Here is a 14,812-nt window from a genome sequence, read left to right on the forward strand (position 1 = left end):
AGCCTGTTGCAATAATGTGTTATTTTTTAAAATGGATTCACGTATCTTCTTCATGGAAACTGCCTGCAACAAAGCAGTTAAACTAAGAGATAAAACCAATGGGCTCAGTCCAAAGAAGGCATTCTTAAGTGTAACTTAACCCAGTGGGAAGCATGTGTCTACAGGGCAGACTCACTCCAGCCTACTGACTTCAATTGGCGTAGACTAGAGTAACTCTGCGTAATAGGATTGCACTATTAAAGACTTAAAACTTTCAAAGTAACTTAAGGGTGCCTATCTTTCTCTGAACTGAAACTAAAACAGGACACAATCAAGACATTAAAATGTATGATTCTTTTTTTTAAAAAAAGATTCTGTATACAAATGCCAGTTGATATTCTAACCTTTCTGTTCGTTTTGTTTTCTGTATCAGCCTCAGAACAACACTGAAAGCAAGGGATCAGTTACACAGCCAGTCTTAGGGGGACCTGACAAACATGTCTTAGCTAATACCCCCAGAATTGCCCCCATCCCAGAAGAACCAATTTCTACAAAACACATTTCTGAGCATTAGTAGGTATTCTGGCCCTTTTAAATGTCCATTCCAAGATCTTCAGCTTTTAAATGCAGGAATAGTCACAGTTGCTACAAATAACTGTGGTTTGATGGTTATCTGTTTTAAATGCTCTCCTAATTGGTACCAAGTCATTCCCAAGCCAGCTGGATTTGCTTTTTTGTACAAACAGTAACAGCACTGCGTAAGATCACAGGAAGCCATTCCTCCTTGTATCCCCAGATTTGAACAGCATAGCATTATATTCATTTTTGCAGTTCTGCTCAAACCATTTAGAGTTCTTCCAGTTCTAGCATCTCCTCCAATGATCTGAACCTCTGGTCTTTATTTTCTCCTTCTTTTTAAAAGAATGGCCAAGACAGAAGGGTGGGAGGGGAGACTCCATTTGTCCGCACAATATATAATTCAGTTGCAGAGGCACACAAGTCAGCTAAAGCGAGCTGTTCGGTTCATTTGCCTGCAGGCACAAAGGAGCCTGGACAGAAGTGGTCTCTGTCTGCTTCCTTGTCTTCCCGTTTTATAAAAAGAAAGTTATTGTCTGTGCCCTTTGGTATTTTAGAGCAGAATCTGGGCAACATATGGAGAATGAGTACTTGCTACAGCTGCCAGTAAAGGGAGGTCACTGGATTCAATCCTAAAAGAAAAAAAGAAAGAAAGAAAAGCATTTTCAGTCTACAGCTTCAACATCTTGAAGGTTCACTGGCACTTTAGAAATACACTTTCTGCTATCGAAGGTACCTGCACTTAGTCTATTAAAATTATCAACAACTGTGCATTAAACAAACTAATCAACTGAGCTTTGAACTGTCGGGACTTTAAATATACTACTGAAACAATATACGTTTCTCTAATTAAAGAGCATAGCCATTTCTTTTGTAAACATGTGCCCATTGGCTTTGTCATAAGCTGTATTCCCCCCCCCCCACACACACACCCTGGATTGTCTAGTTACAGACCTTCATGACTAAAACATTCACTGCTTTCAGCTTTTCAGATATTGCAATCTGACTGAACTGAACAAGACACTTCCAAGAGATCAAAATATTAGTTTTACATGTAGAATGTGTTCCAAAAACCAGAGGTCAACAGGCAAGCTCCAAATAGAAAAGAAACACAAGGCAGGGAAGTAGATACTTTTAATATTCTATATCAGGGGTGTCAAACATGCAGTTTGGGGGCTGAATCAGGCCTTTGGAGGGCTCCTATCAGCCCCCTGAGCAACTGGTTGTCATCCGCTTCCTGCTCCCTATATCTTGCTTTCTTCTGCATAACAGCGTTCTTTGCTCAATTGCACAGGAGCTACACAGCAAAACCTCTTATTTTCTCCATTGGCTGAGGCTCCTCCCTTGGGGAGGAATAGCTTGCTTTGCTAGGCTCTCTCAGTTGCACAGCAGAGCTACTGAGACAAGCCTCTCTTCCTTTTATTGGCTGAAGCTCCCCGCCCCAGACCCCTGGGGAAGGAAGGAAAGAGCCAGAGCCTCCTTTGCCCAGTTCCCTGGTTCTCATGAGAGAGATACAAAGAAAGCATCTTTAACACCAGTGAGTGCTAATGTTTCATGCATGTTTTAAGTTTTTTAAAAAATATATATTTGTGTTTATGTTCTTTATAAAATTTATATTTCTGCTACCTAATTTTAAATAGGTACACACGTGGCCTGGACCAACATGGCCCAGCCCAACAAGGTCTCATTAATGTCAGATCTGGCCTTCATAACAAATGAGTTCAACACCCCTGGAATTTTTTTTTTTTGCTGTCAAGTCACAGAAAGATTATGGTGACCCCATAGGGTTTTCAAAGGCAAGAGACATTCAGAGGTGGTTCACCATCGCCTCCCTCTGCACAGTGACCCTGGTAGACCTTGGTGGCCTCCTATCCAAGTACTAACCAGAGTCAACCCAGTTTAGATTCTCAAATCTGACAAGATCAGGTTAGCCTGGGCTATCCAGGTCAGGGTATACTAGCATGGACAACAGATATATCACAAAGAGAATTCAGTCTTTTCCACCGCTCTTGAAGTATAGATCTCCTGACCCAAAGGATATAAACAGATTTGGTGCTTCCACAAGAAGAGGGTTCCTTACTACAATATGCCAACAGCTGCTGATCCTAGCTGTTGATCCCAGCTGCTGATCTTTGTCTCTTGTTCCTACTGGGCAAGAGAACGCTTGACATGGCTGCTGGGCCTGCAATTTAAGACTCATAGCCTGATACATACTAATCAGAATTAAGCTGCACTGAGTTTGATGCATGTAAATATGAACAAGGGCCACGCTAAACATGGTACTGGGGATCCACAAAGATGAAGCAACTCCTGCTTTAATAACAGAGTGTTTGATATGGATCAAGGCCATGGCATTTCTGAAATGCCTTCCCCTATGATACAAATTCCTTGATTAAAAATCTGCCCAGCTGCTTCATGCTCTGGTAGGAGGAAAATATTGATGCCTGTAATGTGCCTATCTTTATTCCCCTTACAGGGTATCAACAGGCTAGAGGCCCCTATTTCAAACAGGCAAATAGTGGGTTGGATCCTATGGAAACTTTCTGATGGAGGGAATTTTCACTGGTTCCCCTCTTTCACTGCAAACCTCCGACTCCTCTGTCATGTTATTCCTGAGTGGGTATTTTGGGCTGCAGTGGGAGAGGGGAAGGAAGGAAAATCTGCCCCACATATGGAAATTCTTTCCATTAGCTAAATTCGTGGGATCCAAAGTCAGTGCAAGGGAAGACTTAAAATGCGCTTTCCACAGTACCACAGAATCAATCTATGTTGGATTCCTTGTCAAGCTAAGTTACACGTTAGAGGGATTCAACATAGTTTGGCCCAGGATTCTAACCTAATTCTGTGATGGTGACCATAACCCAACAAACTTGCTTCCTAACAAACATTTAGCAGCTGTATGCATAGTGTGTTCTATGGTATAATTTTTTTAAAGAATTATTTATTTATTTACTTACTAACTTTCAATTTATATTCTGCCCATTTCCAAATGGACTCAGGGTAGCTTTCATGCTTCGTTTCTTGACAAATTCTACAACTTGCTTTGAGCCATAAGAGGGGCATAAAGATAGTAAAAACACTATCTATACTAGTCTCCAAAGAGTTGGATTACTGAAAGTGTTTCATTTAGGAGATGTTCAGTCTTCTTATATCAGCAAAGTCTGATAAAAATTTTACTAACCCCATAGCAGTTTCCACAAGTACAGCCTGGATAGCTAGAATAATCTTAATAGCATAAAGAATCACAGAATTAAAAAGTCAGAAGAGACCTAAAGAGTATCCAGTACGATCAAAAGCATAGAAGCAATAAAGAAATGAGAACATACCCCAGTACCACACCCAACTCCTTGACAGGAACTCGCATCTGGCCTTTGAGATATTCAGACAACATTTTGCTCTTAAAATACAGTTCCTGCAATCGATCTTCCAAGTGCATGACACACTGGGGGGGACATGAAGAAACAATGATGTCAAAAACAGAACAGTCTCCAACTGCAATCAACGACCATGGGGAAGCAAATTATAGTCTACCCAAGCATGCTGCCTTTTTTAGATCAACTCAACAGGGTAAATATTTGAACATGCCGTCTAGTAAGTATGTTTGGGTTTCTTTTATGAAAATAAGCTAAAAGAGAGAGGAAATACAGGAGAGGAAAAGACAATTTGGGTCAAAGCACATCTATGTAAACGAAAGATTTAAAATGGCTATGATTGGATGTTACAGGATATAACAATAGCTGCATAACAACAGAAACCTATTGCTTGTGCCTTTACCAAATACTCCATAGCTTTACTGGTTACTTAGCTTTATATGAATAGGGTTGAGTAGAAACATGGAGGGACATGTTTTCAAAGGGGTCCAATTTTGTGGGGACAAAATAGGACCCCTTAGAAAATGTTTGTCCGTTCAGAGTGAGGACAAGGAGCATTGCCCTCAATCTTGATTTGGCTTTCAATTATCATCACATAGCTCAATACAGTTGGCCATGTGATGCATCATTAGATTTGCTATATGAATCCTTACCGGCTAGGATCGCCTAAGGAAAAACCCATATAAAAACAAACAACAACAGAAGCATCAATGCCAATGCTGCAAATTGGAGAAAGAGGGATGAAAGTGAGTAGGCAGCAAATTGTGTTCAAAAATATAACCGGGATAATATAGCCATTCTACTACCTATCAAACTCTTGATCTTTCCTCCCTCTAAATGAGAGAGACAGAGGGCACTTATATGAGCTTCTCTACAATCAATTTTGTTTATATAAAATCAAGGCAAATAGACACAAAACACATACATGTGCTGTAGTAATGTATTATTTTGAATGTTTATCAGATCTGCAGAATAACTCTAATTTGCAGAGATGCTGTCAGCTAACTATACAGTATTTGGAGGGTTGGATCAAATGGAGTGTTTCTGTGTATGGAAGTCTTTCCAACCATTACTTTTTTGCCTCCCTCCCTCCTTTTAGCATGCTTTACTTGGAAATAAGTTCTATTGAACTCAGTGAGACTTATTTCCCCATTAATGCATTTGGAATTGAAGAGAACATGATGTAAATTTTGGTCAACTTTGCTAAATTAAAAGGTACAGAACAAACTTTACATGATTTTTTTTTTGCCAGAAAATGATTCAGTTTGCATACTGAGATCTGAGTCAGGCCTGAAACATTTTAGACAAACCCTGATCTACTTACAAAATTTGGAGATAAATTATGCTTATAAAGCTGGAGAGTGGAATGAAGCAGGTTGGAGACAAGGTTCGAAACTAGCACATCTTTCCCAAGTTTATTATCAGTCATTCGTCTCTGACTACTGGCCACTTGCACTGTCCATTTATCAGTGTCTGCGATAATGCAGACGGCTTCTGCAATTGGTTCATCGAGAACAGGATGCTAAAAGGCAAACAAGAAACATGGGATTTTAACAAGATAAAATGTTGATATTGAAAGACATTGAGTTGGGTCCAAAATACTCTTGTGCAAGGAGATCCAGGAATTCCCACTCAAAATGTTTCCCCACCTCCACTGTTCCTGAAGTCATCACAGCTTTTTGAGCATTACGTAGAGGCTGTAGAAAGCAGGGAGAAATGAAAAATAGATTTCTTCCATAAATGAAGCCTCACTTCTGGTTCTTTGGATTTGTTTCTAAGCATGAATGGAATCTGATAATAGTCTCTGAAAATGCAGCTTTAGAATGAAAACTTAGAAAAATTGAGCTATTTGGTAAAAAGCACTGTCATATATCATCATTCAGTGCTTCAAGCAAAGCCCCTAGCTCTACTGAACACAATAACCTTAACACATTCAGTTCAGCCAAGAACTAGGATTGAATGACCCAGCTAGCTCTGCAGGCCCCCCGAGTCAGCTTCTGACAAATTTTTATGAAACAGACCCCTGCACTACATGGCCAAGCATTTCTAATATAATTTGTAAAGCAAGGCATGACAGGACATCACTGGGGTTCCAAAAGGGGAAAGGAGTGTGTTTGTCCTTGATACATGCATGTGAAGCCAATTCTAACTAGTTCCAATGAAAACAGACATAAAGATATTTTTTTTAAAAAAACAACAACTACAATTTTGCCTACAATGCAAACATGAACTAGATGGCTATGACTTGACTCATCTAAAACAACATTGCTTGTTCTCTTTCTTTCTTTCTTTCTTTCTTTCTTTCTTTCTTTCTTTCTTTCTTTCTTTCTTTCTTTCTTTCTTTCTTTCTTGTTCACTTAACTGCATCCCCCTGCTTCGGCGGGGAGGCAGGATATAAATCTAATAAACCATATATTTATGCCTTATGGGAGAAAATCATTATCAATTAACTTTGATTTCTAGTTAGCTGCCATTTAATACTGATAACAGGAAATCCTTCAGCATGTGCATGGCTTATGCACAAAGACCAGCAGGGGGAGCAAAGGACAAGCTCTTTTCGAACAAGTTTTAAATGTTTTCAGTTGCATTGCTTAAAAAAGGAAAAGTGTGAAAAAGATTACTGTAATCTCAACTGCCCAAGAAATTACTGAACTTCTACTTGACAGCTGCTTTCAAATATTCTCTTTATACTGCTCCCATTTCTTCTAGATACTTGGGAGTTAAATGGCAGTCTGGGGAAAATGGTCTTCCTACTTTAGGACAGAAACCATTTATTGTAAGCAAAAGACCACAGAACTCCTAGAAATTAGCGTTAGTTCCTTTGTTCTGAGTAATTTTGATCTGAAAACTATGTTAGACACAAGAAACTGTAGAAACATGGACATTTAGGCAAATAATTGGTTTTAAAGAGCGCTATTATTTTTAATCTCTACAACAGTATCTTCAATGCCTGTAAGACCCATCCATCTCCATATTTGTCTGGGGTTGCTGGATCTGATCAAAGTCCACTTAATCTGATTTTAACAGTCAAGATGCCTCTGAGATCTCAGGAGCATGGTATGAAGGTGTTAATCAACCTTTTACTTTCCCTATTATCTGGTGTTCTCAGGAAGAAAAATTCTATTTAACAGTCGTGGCTAAATTGTAACTAGATGACTAAATGGTAAACTGTATCTGTTGGAAAGCATGGAGGCCATTCATTACAATGCTTCCTAGCAAACGTTGGAGAATCTTAGCCATTATGTTAAGAGGCAGTGTGTGTGGTGGTTCTCAGAGTGGATGAGGATCTGGGTAACCCAGGTTCAAATCCTCATTCTGCCATGGAAGCTTGCTAGGTGACTTTGGCCAAAACAACATACACTCAGCCTAATCTCCCCCACAGAGCTGTTGTGAGGATAAAATGGGAGAGAAAATGATATAAGTTGCTTTGGGTCGCCATTGGAGAGAAAGGTGGGGTATAAATTATCTTAAGGACTCAGAAATCTGAATGCTAAAAATATATTGGCCTCAGTTCAAAGAAAATCCCAAGGTAATTGGGTTAGTTTCAACTAATTTAGCTTACTTATTTCAAAGGCACTTAAGCACAATTAGTCTTCTGTGAGTTGGGGTGTTCTGTTTTTAAATCTTGTTATCTAATTAAATTGACTATTGATATTGCTGCTGGTCTGATTTACTCCACTAGCTTGGAAAACTGTAAGCAACCTGCTCACATTTTATAAAAGGTTAACCATAACAGATCAGATGTTGCACAACACACAATTAATCTGTGATCTTCCATCTGAAATACTGGGAAAGTATTTTATACTTTACAATTGACAAGAGCCTTCAATAAATAGGCTTAATGAGATTATCGGAATTATGCACATTTAATATAACACCAGCTTAATAGCTATTTTGGAAGGCTTAGTGAAATACTCCCTTTCGTCGACTGGTCAAAGACATAGTTCGCGTGTAGGATATAATTTAAATTACCTGCACAGCATGTGACAAATCTGACATCAAACAGTGTTTCAGTTTCTCATCACTTCCTACTCCTTGCAAAACAAAGTCAGGTACGTAAGATGAACAGTAGCCACCTAGCAAGGACCTTCCAAAATTGGCAATACTGGGCTGGACAGAGTTCACTTCAATTAATTTTGACCTGAAAGAAAGGCATAACATGGGCATGTATACTACAACTAGGACTGATTTCTCTCTACTTCAGCGAAACCCTATAGGGCACAATCTAGTAAATGGTTAAGGCACATTTAAATCCACTGACTTCAGTGGGACCTCATAATGCTGTCCGTCAATCCCTATGCTGGATTGCACAGCCAATTGTTGAGCTAATATTGACACTTTCAGTTCAAGAACAGCTTAAAGTATGTAAAATGTAAATATATGGATTTGTGTTGAAATTAATAATCGTAACACCTTTTTTTCCTTAGTCAAGTGCCTTTCTTTTAATAGCCTTTCCAAAATTAGCATGATACCTCTCAAAGTGAAAAAGGTAATTAGAGCCTCTTTTAAGTTGCAACCTCAGTGAAATAAGCATCTCTTACATTGCTGCTTCTCTTAAATTACTGACTTGAAAGAAGCCCAACTGAAATAATCAATGACATATCATTTACTTGAGGAAAATATAGTATTTTCTCTGTACAACCTTATCTGGTATTCACTTGGAAAGTACAAACTAAATTTCCATCCACAGATGCCATTCTTAGCTATTAAATCAGAAGACACCATTTTGTAGGAATGTAAAGAATTAAAAAAAAAAAAAATAAGAGCCCCGTGGTGCAGAGTGGTAAAGCTGCAGTCCTGCAGTCGGAGCCCTCTGCTCACAACCTGAGTTCGATCCCAGCAGAAGCTGGTTCAGGTAGTCAGCTCCAGGTTGACTCAGTCTTCCATCCTTCTGAGGTCGGTAAAATGAGTACCCAGCTTGCTGGGGGGAAAGTGTAGATGACTGGGGAAGGCAATGGGAAACCACCCTGTAAAAAGTCTGCTGTGAAAACATTGAGAAAGCAACGTCACCCCAGAGTCGGAAATGACTGGTGTTTGCACAGGGGACTACCTTTACCTTTTAAAGAATAAAATACATTTGTTCAAGTGCTAATTTCTCCACCTACCCAGGAAAAGGTATCTCCTCTTCTTCAGCCCACTCTTCTTGCTCTGCCCCATAATAGTTACTGGTTGTTCTGGCTGCATCATGAACTGCATCTTCGCTTTCACTGTCACCAAGGGCACTATCTGAACTCTCATTTCTTGGAATGTCCCAATCTGCACCTGGGTCAGCCTTTTTTTCTGCATTTTCTCTGTCCCCATGGGGGATACATATAGAGATTCTGTCTCTTTGGTCCTGCTCTGCAAAGCAGTTTTTGCATGTCTCTTGCCGCACAGATTCCATAAATTTACAGAATTCCCTGGAGGGTTTGTGGTTCTTTGTACACAGTTTTCGGAGAAATTCTAAGCTACGGCTGGGGTCCAGAATGTCTCTTGTTGCTTTCAATGGAATATCATCAATAGTCCTAGTTTCAACAGAATTCTCCTCAGTAAAATATTCATCAAGCAGACTCACACTCTCCTCGTTGTAAGGATTCCAACTCTGAAGTTTACTGGTAACTTGAGGAAATGCTTCAGAACTATTACAATCTCTTTTTTGGTCCTCAAGGGTTTGACTTGCTTTACAGTTCTGATCAGCAGCCACCCCTTCTTCAGTCTCTATCTGGTTGTTGTGGTTGGCCATTTGTTCCGCTATTGCTTGACTTCGGACCTCAATATCTGAATCAGGTGACATGGAATCTCCAATGAGAAAAGTCACCTTTGTCTGAGCCTCAGCTGTACTACAAGGAATTGCATCGGATGAAATTTTATCAGGTGGTTTCTTCTCTACCGCTGAATTTGCTGATTTCCTTACTTCAGCAGGTTCATTATCAGAATCCAATAATACTTCTTTCTTCCATGACCCGCCTATAGGTTCCAGCCTGGGCCCTGCCAATTTACATGTTTCAACTGATGCAGACCCTGTGAAGACCACTTTCTCTAACTTTATATCAAAGCAAGAGGTTGTCATCTCTTTGCATTGCTTCACATCAGCAGTACCTTCTTGGAAGTCTGTAGGTACTGCCCTCTTTTCACCTGAAGCAACTTCAGTCTCTTCCTCTGAAGCTTCTGGAGCATCATCCCTCTCCTGTGCTGAAGCATCCTCTGCATTTTGACCAAGGTAAACTGGGCACTTGCAGATTTTACAGCTGCAGTTAGACGTTCTCGCTTCTTCAGACTCATTAAGGGATAAATTGATTCTGTTTTTGTGCATTGTAACCAGAACATACTCAGACTCCTCTACTTCCCCTTTCTCTAGGGTAGTGGTGATAACTGTACCAGGCATCACTATGGCCTCATCTTCTCCATTTTCCAGAAGATGAGTCTCTTGCAGTTCAGAGCATCGTATGAAGTAAGTGAGGAAGTACAGCAGACGTTGCACAAGATCTTGCCTTTTGCCAACCACAACTGTTTTTGATAGTCTCACAGGTGACCCAATAGCTCCATACAAGTCTCCTAGAAGATAACAAAATGAAAACAGTATGCCAATTACACAACAGGCAAGAAATCTAACATCATGTGAAAAATAAAATGGAGTGTATCAACACATTCTTGATTCTTTTAGAAAATCCACCACAAATGACAACAGTAGCTTCCAGTGCAATGGGCTTTAATTCAAGATCAAATAGAATTTGGAAAAAAGGCACAGGTGACCAGAATCTTAATCACATTTTGAATTATTTTTGAGCGCATGTCCTAATAATATTTACTTGGAAGCACATTCTATTGAAATCTGTGCAGCTTATGGCTAAGTAAGTGTGTTTAGGATCAGGATGTTTGTCAAACAAAAAGGCTGCTTTATGCATTTTAACAGATACAAAAAGGACCAGTTTCACTTCTGCCACTGCCTCTCCCCATCACTGTCACCATTAGTGAAATACACTCACTTGCCTTTCCTCCTCACCATCCAAGCCAAGTTGCTGTGAGGAGCAAATGAAGGTGGAGAATGACCACCACATATGCTGCTCTGAGATTCTTTGTGGGAGGGTGGGATGCAAATCAAATTAATTAAAGGGCTCTATTCATATTTTGATATTTTTGACTTACTTGTTCAGTAAAATAATTTACTGGGTTGATAATTTCTTGCACTCTTTTCCTTCTTTCACAACATTTCTTTTCTTTTTAAATTTTCCTGTTATAACAATAAACCCTTTGTTCCTGGAATAAACAACTAACGGTGAAGTCTTAAACAGTGCAATGCCCACTGACTTCAACTGACTTAGAAGAGTAACTATTAAGGTGGTTTCAAACATACCTAACTGCGCCCATAATGGATTGTACGGATGAGTTTTGGCCAACATGTCCACACTCTGTGAGGAATGCTTTTCTAGAAAGATTCTGATAGGTGGTTGGCCATTTGGCATAACAGTTGGGACCCAGGCTAAGTGATTTGTCAAAATTGCAGTCAGAAGAGCTGGTAAAAATCTGAAGAACAAAAAATAAACTTTGTCACTTTAACTGATTTTCTACATGATTACAGTGGCATACGCTGTATATTTTATATACAAGCTATTTTGTAAAGGGGTAATCAATATTTACTATACACCCTAAAACATGTAAGACACCCCCTGCTTCAGGCATGGTCCAAATTTCTACATTTTGAACTTTTCATTAACTTCCCTGAAGAGAATGCCATTATGAATGAAAGCATTGCCTTTGTGACAGAACAGAGAAGGAAGTTTGTATCTGGATTTCTTAAATCATGTCACTGAAAGGGAATGAAACAACTTCCACACAAAAGCATCAATTTCCATATGGGTGAACAACAAGAAATATCAGTAGCATCCATTCTAGGTTTTAGAAACTGCCAATGTATGCTCACTCAGGAAGATAGTCAGATTAAAGATTTGATAGTTCTGTCAAAGTTAAGCCTGATTGGGCTGAACACTGGAACAGCATTCTTTTGAAACCTCACCATAGCATTGCACCATATTACAATGGCTGAGAAAATATAGTTAACATTTGGTGATATGCAGCTGGTGATCTCCCAGCATCTGGTTTCAGTACTGTTTTGGAGGCTTGAGAGTCTTTGTCTCTGATTTTCTGTTTTGTTCAGGTACATTATTCCATCGGCCATCAGATTTCATTCACCCAAAGTCTAAAAAAAAGGCTAGAGTTCTGAGATTTCACTTTAAAACACTACAGTAAATAATGTTAGATATGGGTATGTCACAATTCTGACATAAATAGGTCAAAAGACTCCAGGAATACTGATTAATATTTTTAGAACTTGAGATGAATGTTATTCTTCACTTCAAACAGAATTTTACACTGCTGAGAATGTGAATTCAGTATGAGACAGCTGCCATTTCCAGTACTTACATAGTATTCTTAAGATTCCAATCAAGCAAAACGGGTTGTCTCCAATTAGAGTAATGGATTAACATGACTCTGACATATTACCAAACTATCATTAAGAGCAGTCTGGATTAATTTATATACATATTTCTAATGACCGTTTGCCTTAGGCAGACCAAACCAGATGTTTTCAGGGAGTTCTGTGAACAGATCTCCCAGCACTTTTCTTCTGATTCATCTCAGGACTATGAACTAGGAATGGGCACAAACCAAAACACCGACCATGGTTCAAGCATGAACCGGGTCAGTTTGTGGTTCATTTTGAACTGGTTTGTCCCATGGAGTTTCGCTTTGTTTGCTTTTCCAGATAGCCTGGTATGGATTCAATCAATTCCTGGGCAACACTGGGGGTGGACTTCTGGGAGCCATAGCAGTTGTCTCTAGCTTGATTGGCAGTGCTGGGAGCCAATCACAGAACTCCCATTCTGCTCTATGGGAGCAGACACCCTGACTTAGCAGCTTTCACTCTGCATCATGAAGAGAGAAGTTGTTGTAAGATTTGAAACTTTCCTGGGGGCACCTGCTTTGGGGGGCTATAAGTTGTACATTCCAAATCCAATGTTTGCCAAACTTGGAGGGTGGGTGGAGGAAAGCCCGCTGAAGACTCCCGGTGAGTTTGGCACCTCTGACTTGTAAGAGGGCTGTTTTATACCTCCTCAATCAAACAAACCATGAATCAATTTGGCAATCAAATCACAATCCAGCATTTCCCCGGTTTGTGCCTATCTCTACTATGAACAGAGAGCGTGGACCAGGAGGCTTCCTCCCATCCAGTTTTCCTGATCTGGAACAGACTGGTAGAGCACTCCTGTTTTTCTCGCTGCAGTAAATATACAGGTGCCCATATGAGTATATGCCTGTTTCTAATATTTAGCTCCCTGTATGGTTTCCAATCTAGAAAACAGCATGGGTGGAAGGCTGAAATCCCTTGTGTTGTAGCCCCAACACGAACCAGGACTCTTCATGCCTACTGTTTTTTTTATGTGGCGGTGTAATTCATGGAACTCCTAACATTTTGTCTGGTTTGGCACACAGTAGTAAGAAAGCAGGGTGGTCATTTCTCAGTGGAATTTGAGCGAAAGGGCAAGAAGGATTGGAAGTAACCCATGGAAATGAATTGTCTGTATTTAAGAAAATACTGCCGATTACATCTAGCTTTCATTAAGCAGCATACAGACCCCAATATATGGCATCTTGTCTCATTCATTCATGAGGTTTGTAGCTTTTTATGGGAGTGTTTACTGACTTTTTGCTTTAGTTAGCAATAACTTCTCTTACTACTTAGGTTTGAAAGGCTGCCTTTCGCATATAACATGCTCTGTCTTTACCTGCACCTCTGTTCTCACAGAGTGGTCCTTTGTAAGTATTGCTCTTAAGAATTATTGCTGTTAAACAGGAACCTAGAGGGGGTATTTGCAAATGACATGTTTAATTCCTTTTGTTTTTTTTAAAAAGATTACTAGGTCATCTCAGACAGCATGTAGATTTTTATATTAAAAGAGTCAATGTCAAACAAAAAAGAAAGCAATACTGTACTGGTTCTTGGATGCCTGTTCCGTTAAGAAAGCAAATTCTTTCATAAAGCGATGGCACAGCTGGTTCTTCTCAGATGCTCCTGACATCATAGTAAGCCACACAGGTTCTGCAATCCGCGGCATGGTGTAGAGATTACAAATTGTTGTTCTAAATGAAAATAAGAAACAGAAAAAGAGGATACATCACAGTGTCGCAGTATGTCAGAACAAACCACAAACACCTCTTGTTCTCATTGTTACTCCCTCCGTTTCCATTCATGTACTGTTTGAGTTGGTTTCACATTTCCTCCCACAAACCAGGATTTGATACAGGGAGCAGATCATTTGGAATCCCTGTTTCAGGAATGAAACAAAGCCCAGTTTGATCAGGTGCCTACACTTACATATCAGACTGGCAAACTGGAGTCTTAATAACGGTTTCACAAATGAGAGAGCTTTCCATTATACTCCATGAAGAAACAGAGCATAAAGGAAAGAGAAGGGAGCAGACAAGCTGTGTTTGTGACCATAATAAGCAAGAAAAAGTTTGTTGTGGTGTATACTTCCAAAGTTAAACCAAAGGCAGTGGTATTCAAACAACAAAAATGTCAGTTAATTAACCAAATTCACCATACATTTAAGCATTTGTTACATCTGCATCCTGCAATTCTTTCTACTCAAACATGAGAGCAGCAGTTTATTCTCACAACAATCCTGTGAGTTAGGTTAAGCTGAGAGAGAAAGGGGGTGTAAGCTACTGACTTGTGAAAAATGGAGAGACATTTATTTGCTTCCTGAAAGTGGGTGAAAATTCAGTAATATAGATGACCTCAGCACTGCAATATTCTGCATGGGCTGTTCCTTCATCTCTCGTTTCCAACTAATTTTGTTTCTTTGGAATGAAAAATAAAAAATGCTCTCTCACACTACCCTGTT

General features: G+C 39.6%; 1 protein-coding gene across 4 annotated transcripts in view; it reads right to left on the minus strand.

Moving 5' to 3' along the window:
- Nucleotides 1-314: 314 nt before the first annotated feature.
- FNIP1 (folliculin interacting protein 1) overlaps nt 315-14,812 on the minus strand; it is a 133,893-nt gene continuing 119,395 nt past the window's right edge. For 3 of the 4 annotated variants that reach the window (XM_060240491.1, XM_060240490.1, XM_060240492.1), the window contains 7 exons: nt 13,899-14,045; nt 11,260-11,429; nt 9,032-10,460; nt 7,899-8,067; nt 5,251-5,448; nt 3,882-3,997; nt 315-1,187 (listed from right to left, as the gene is read on the minus strand). In XM_060240491.1, the coding sequence (XP_060096474.1) occupies nt 1,109-1,187; nt 3,882-3,997; nt 5,251-5,448; nt 7,899-8,067; nt 9,032-10,460; nt 11,260-11,429; nt 13,899-14,045 (2,308 nt within the window). In that variant the 3' untranslated portion in view covers nt 315-1,108. Of the gene's footprint in view, nt 1,188-3,876; nt 3,998-5,250; nt 5,449-7,898; nt 8,068-9,031; nt 10,461-11,259; nt 11,430-13,898; nt 14,046-14,812 lie in introns of those variants that run through there. The other variant, XR_009555468.1, reaches the window with a different exon arrangement.

The sequence above is a fragment of the Heteronotia binoei genome, chromosome 5, assembly GCF_032191835.1.
Source record: "Heteronotia binoei isolate CCM8104 ecotype False Entrance Well chromosome 5, APGP_CSIRO_Hbin_v1, whole genome shotgun sequence".
NCBI lineage: Eukaryota > Metazoa > Chordata > Lepidosauria > Squamata > Gekkonidae > Heteronotia > Heteronotia binoei.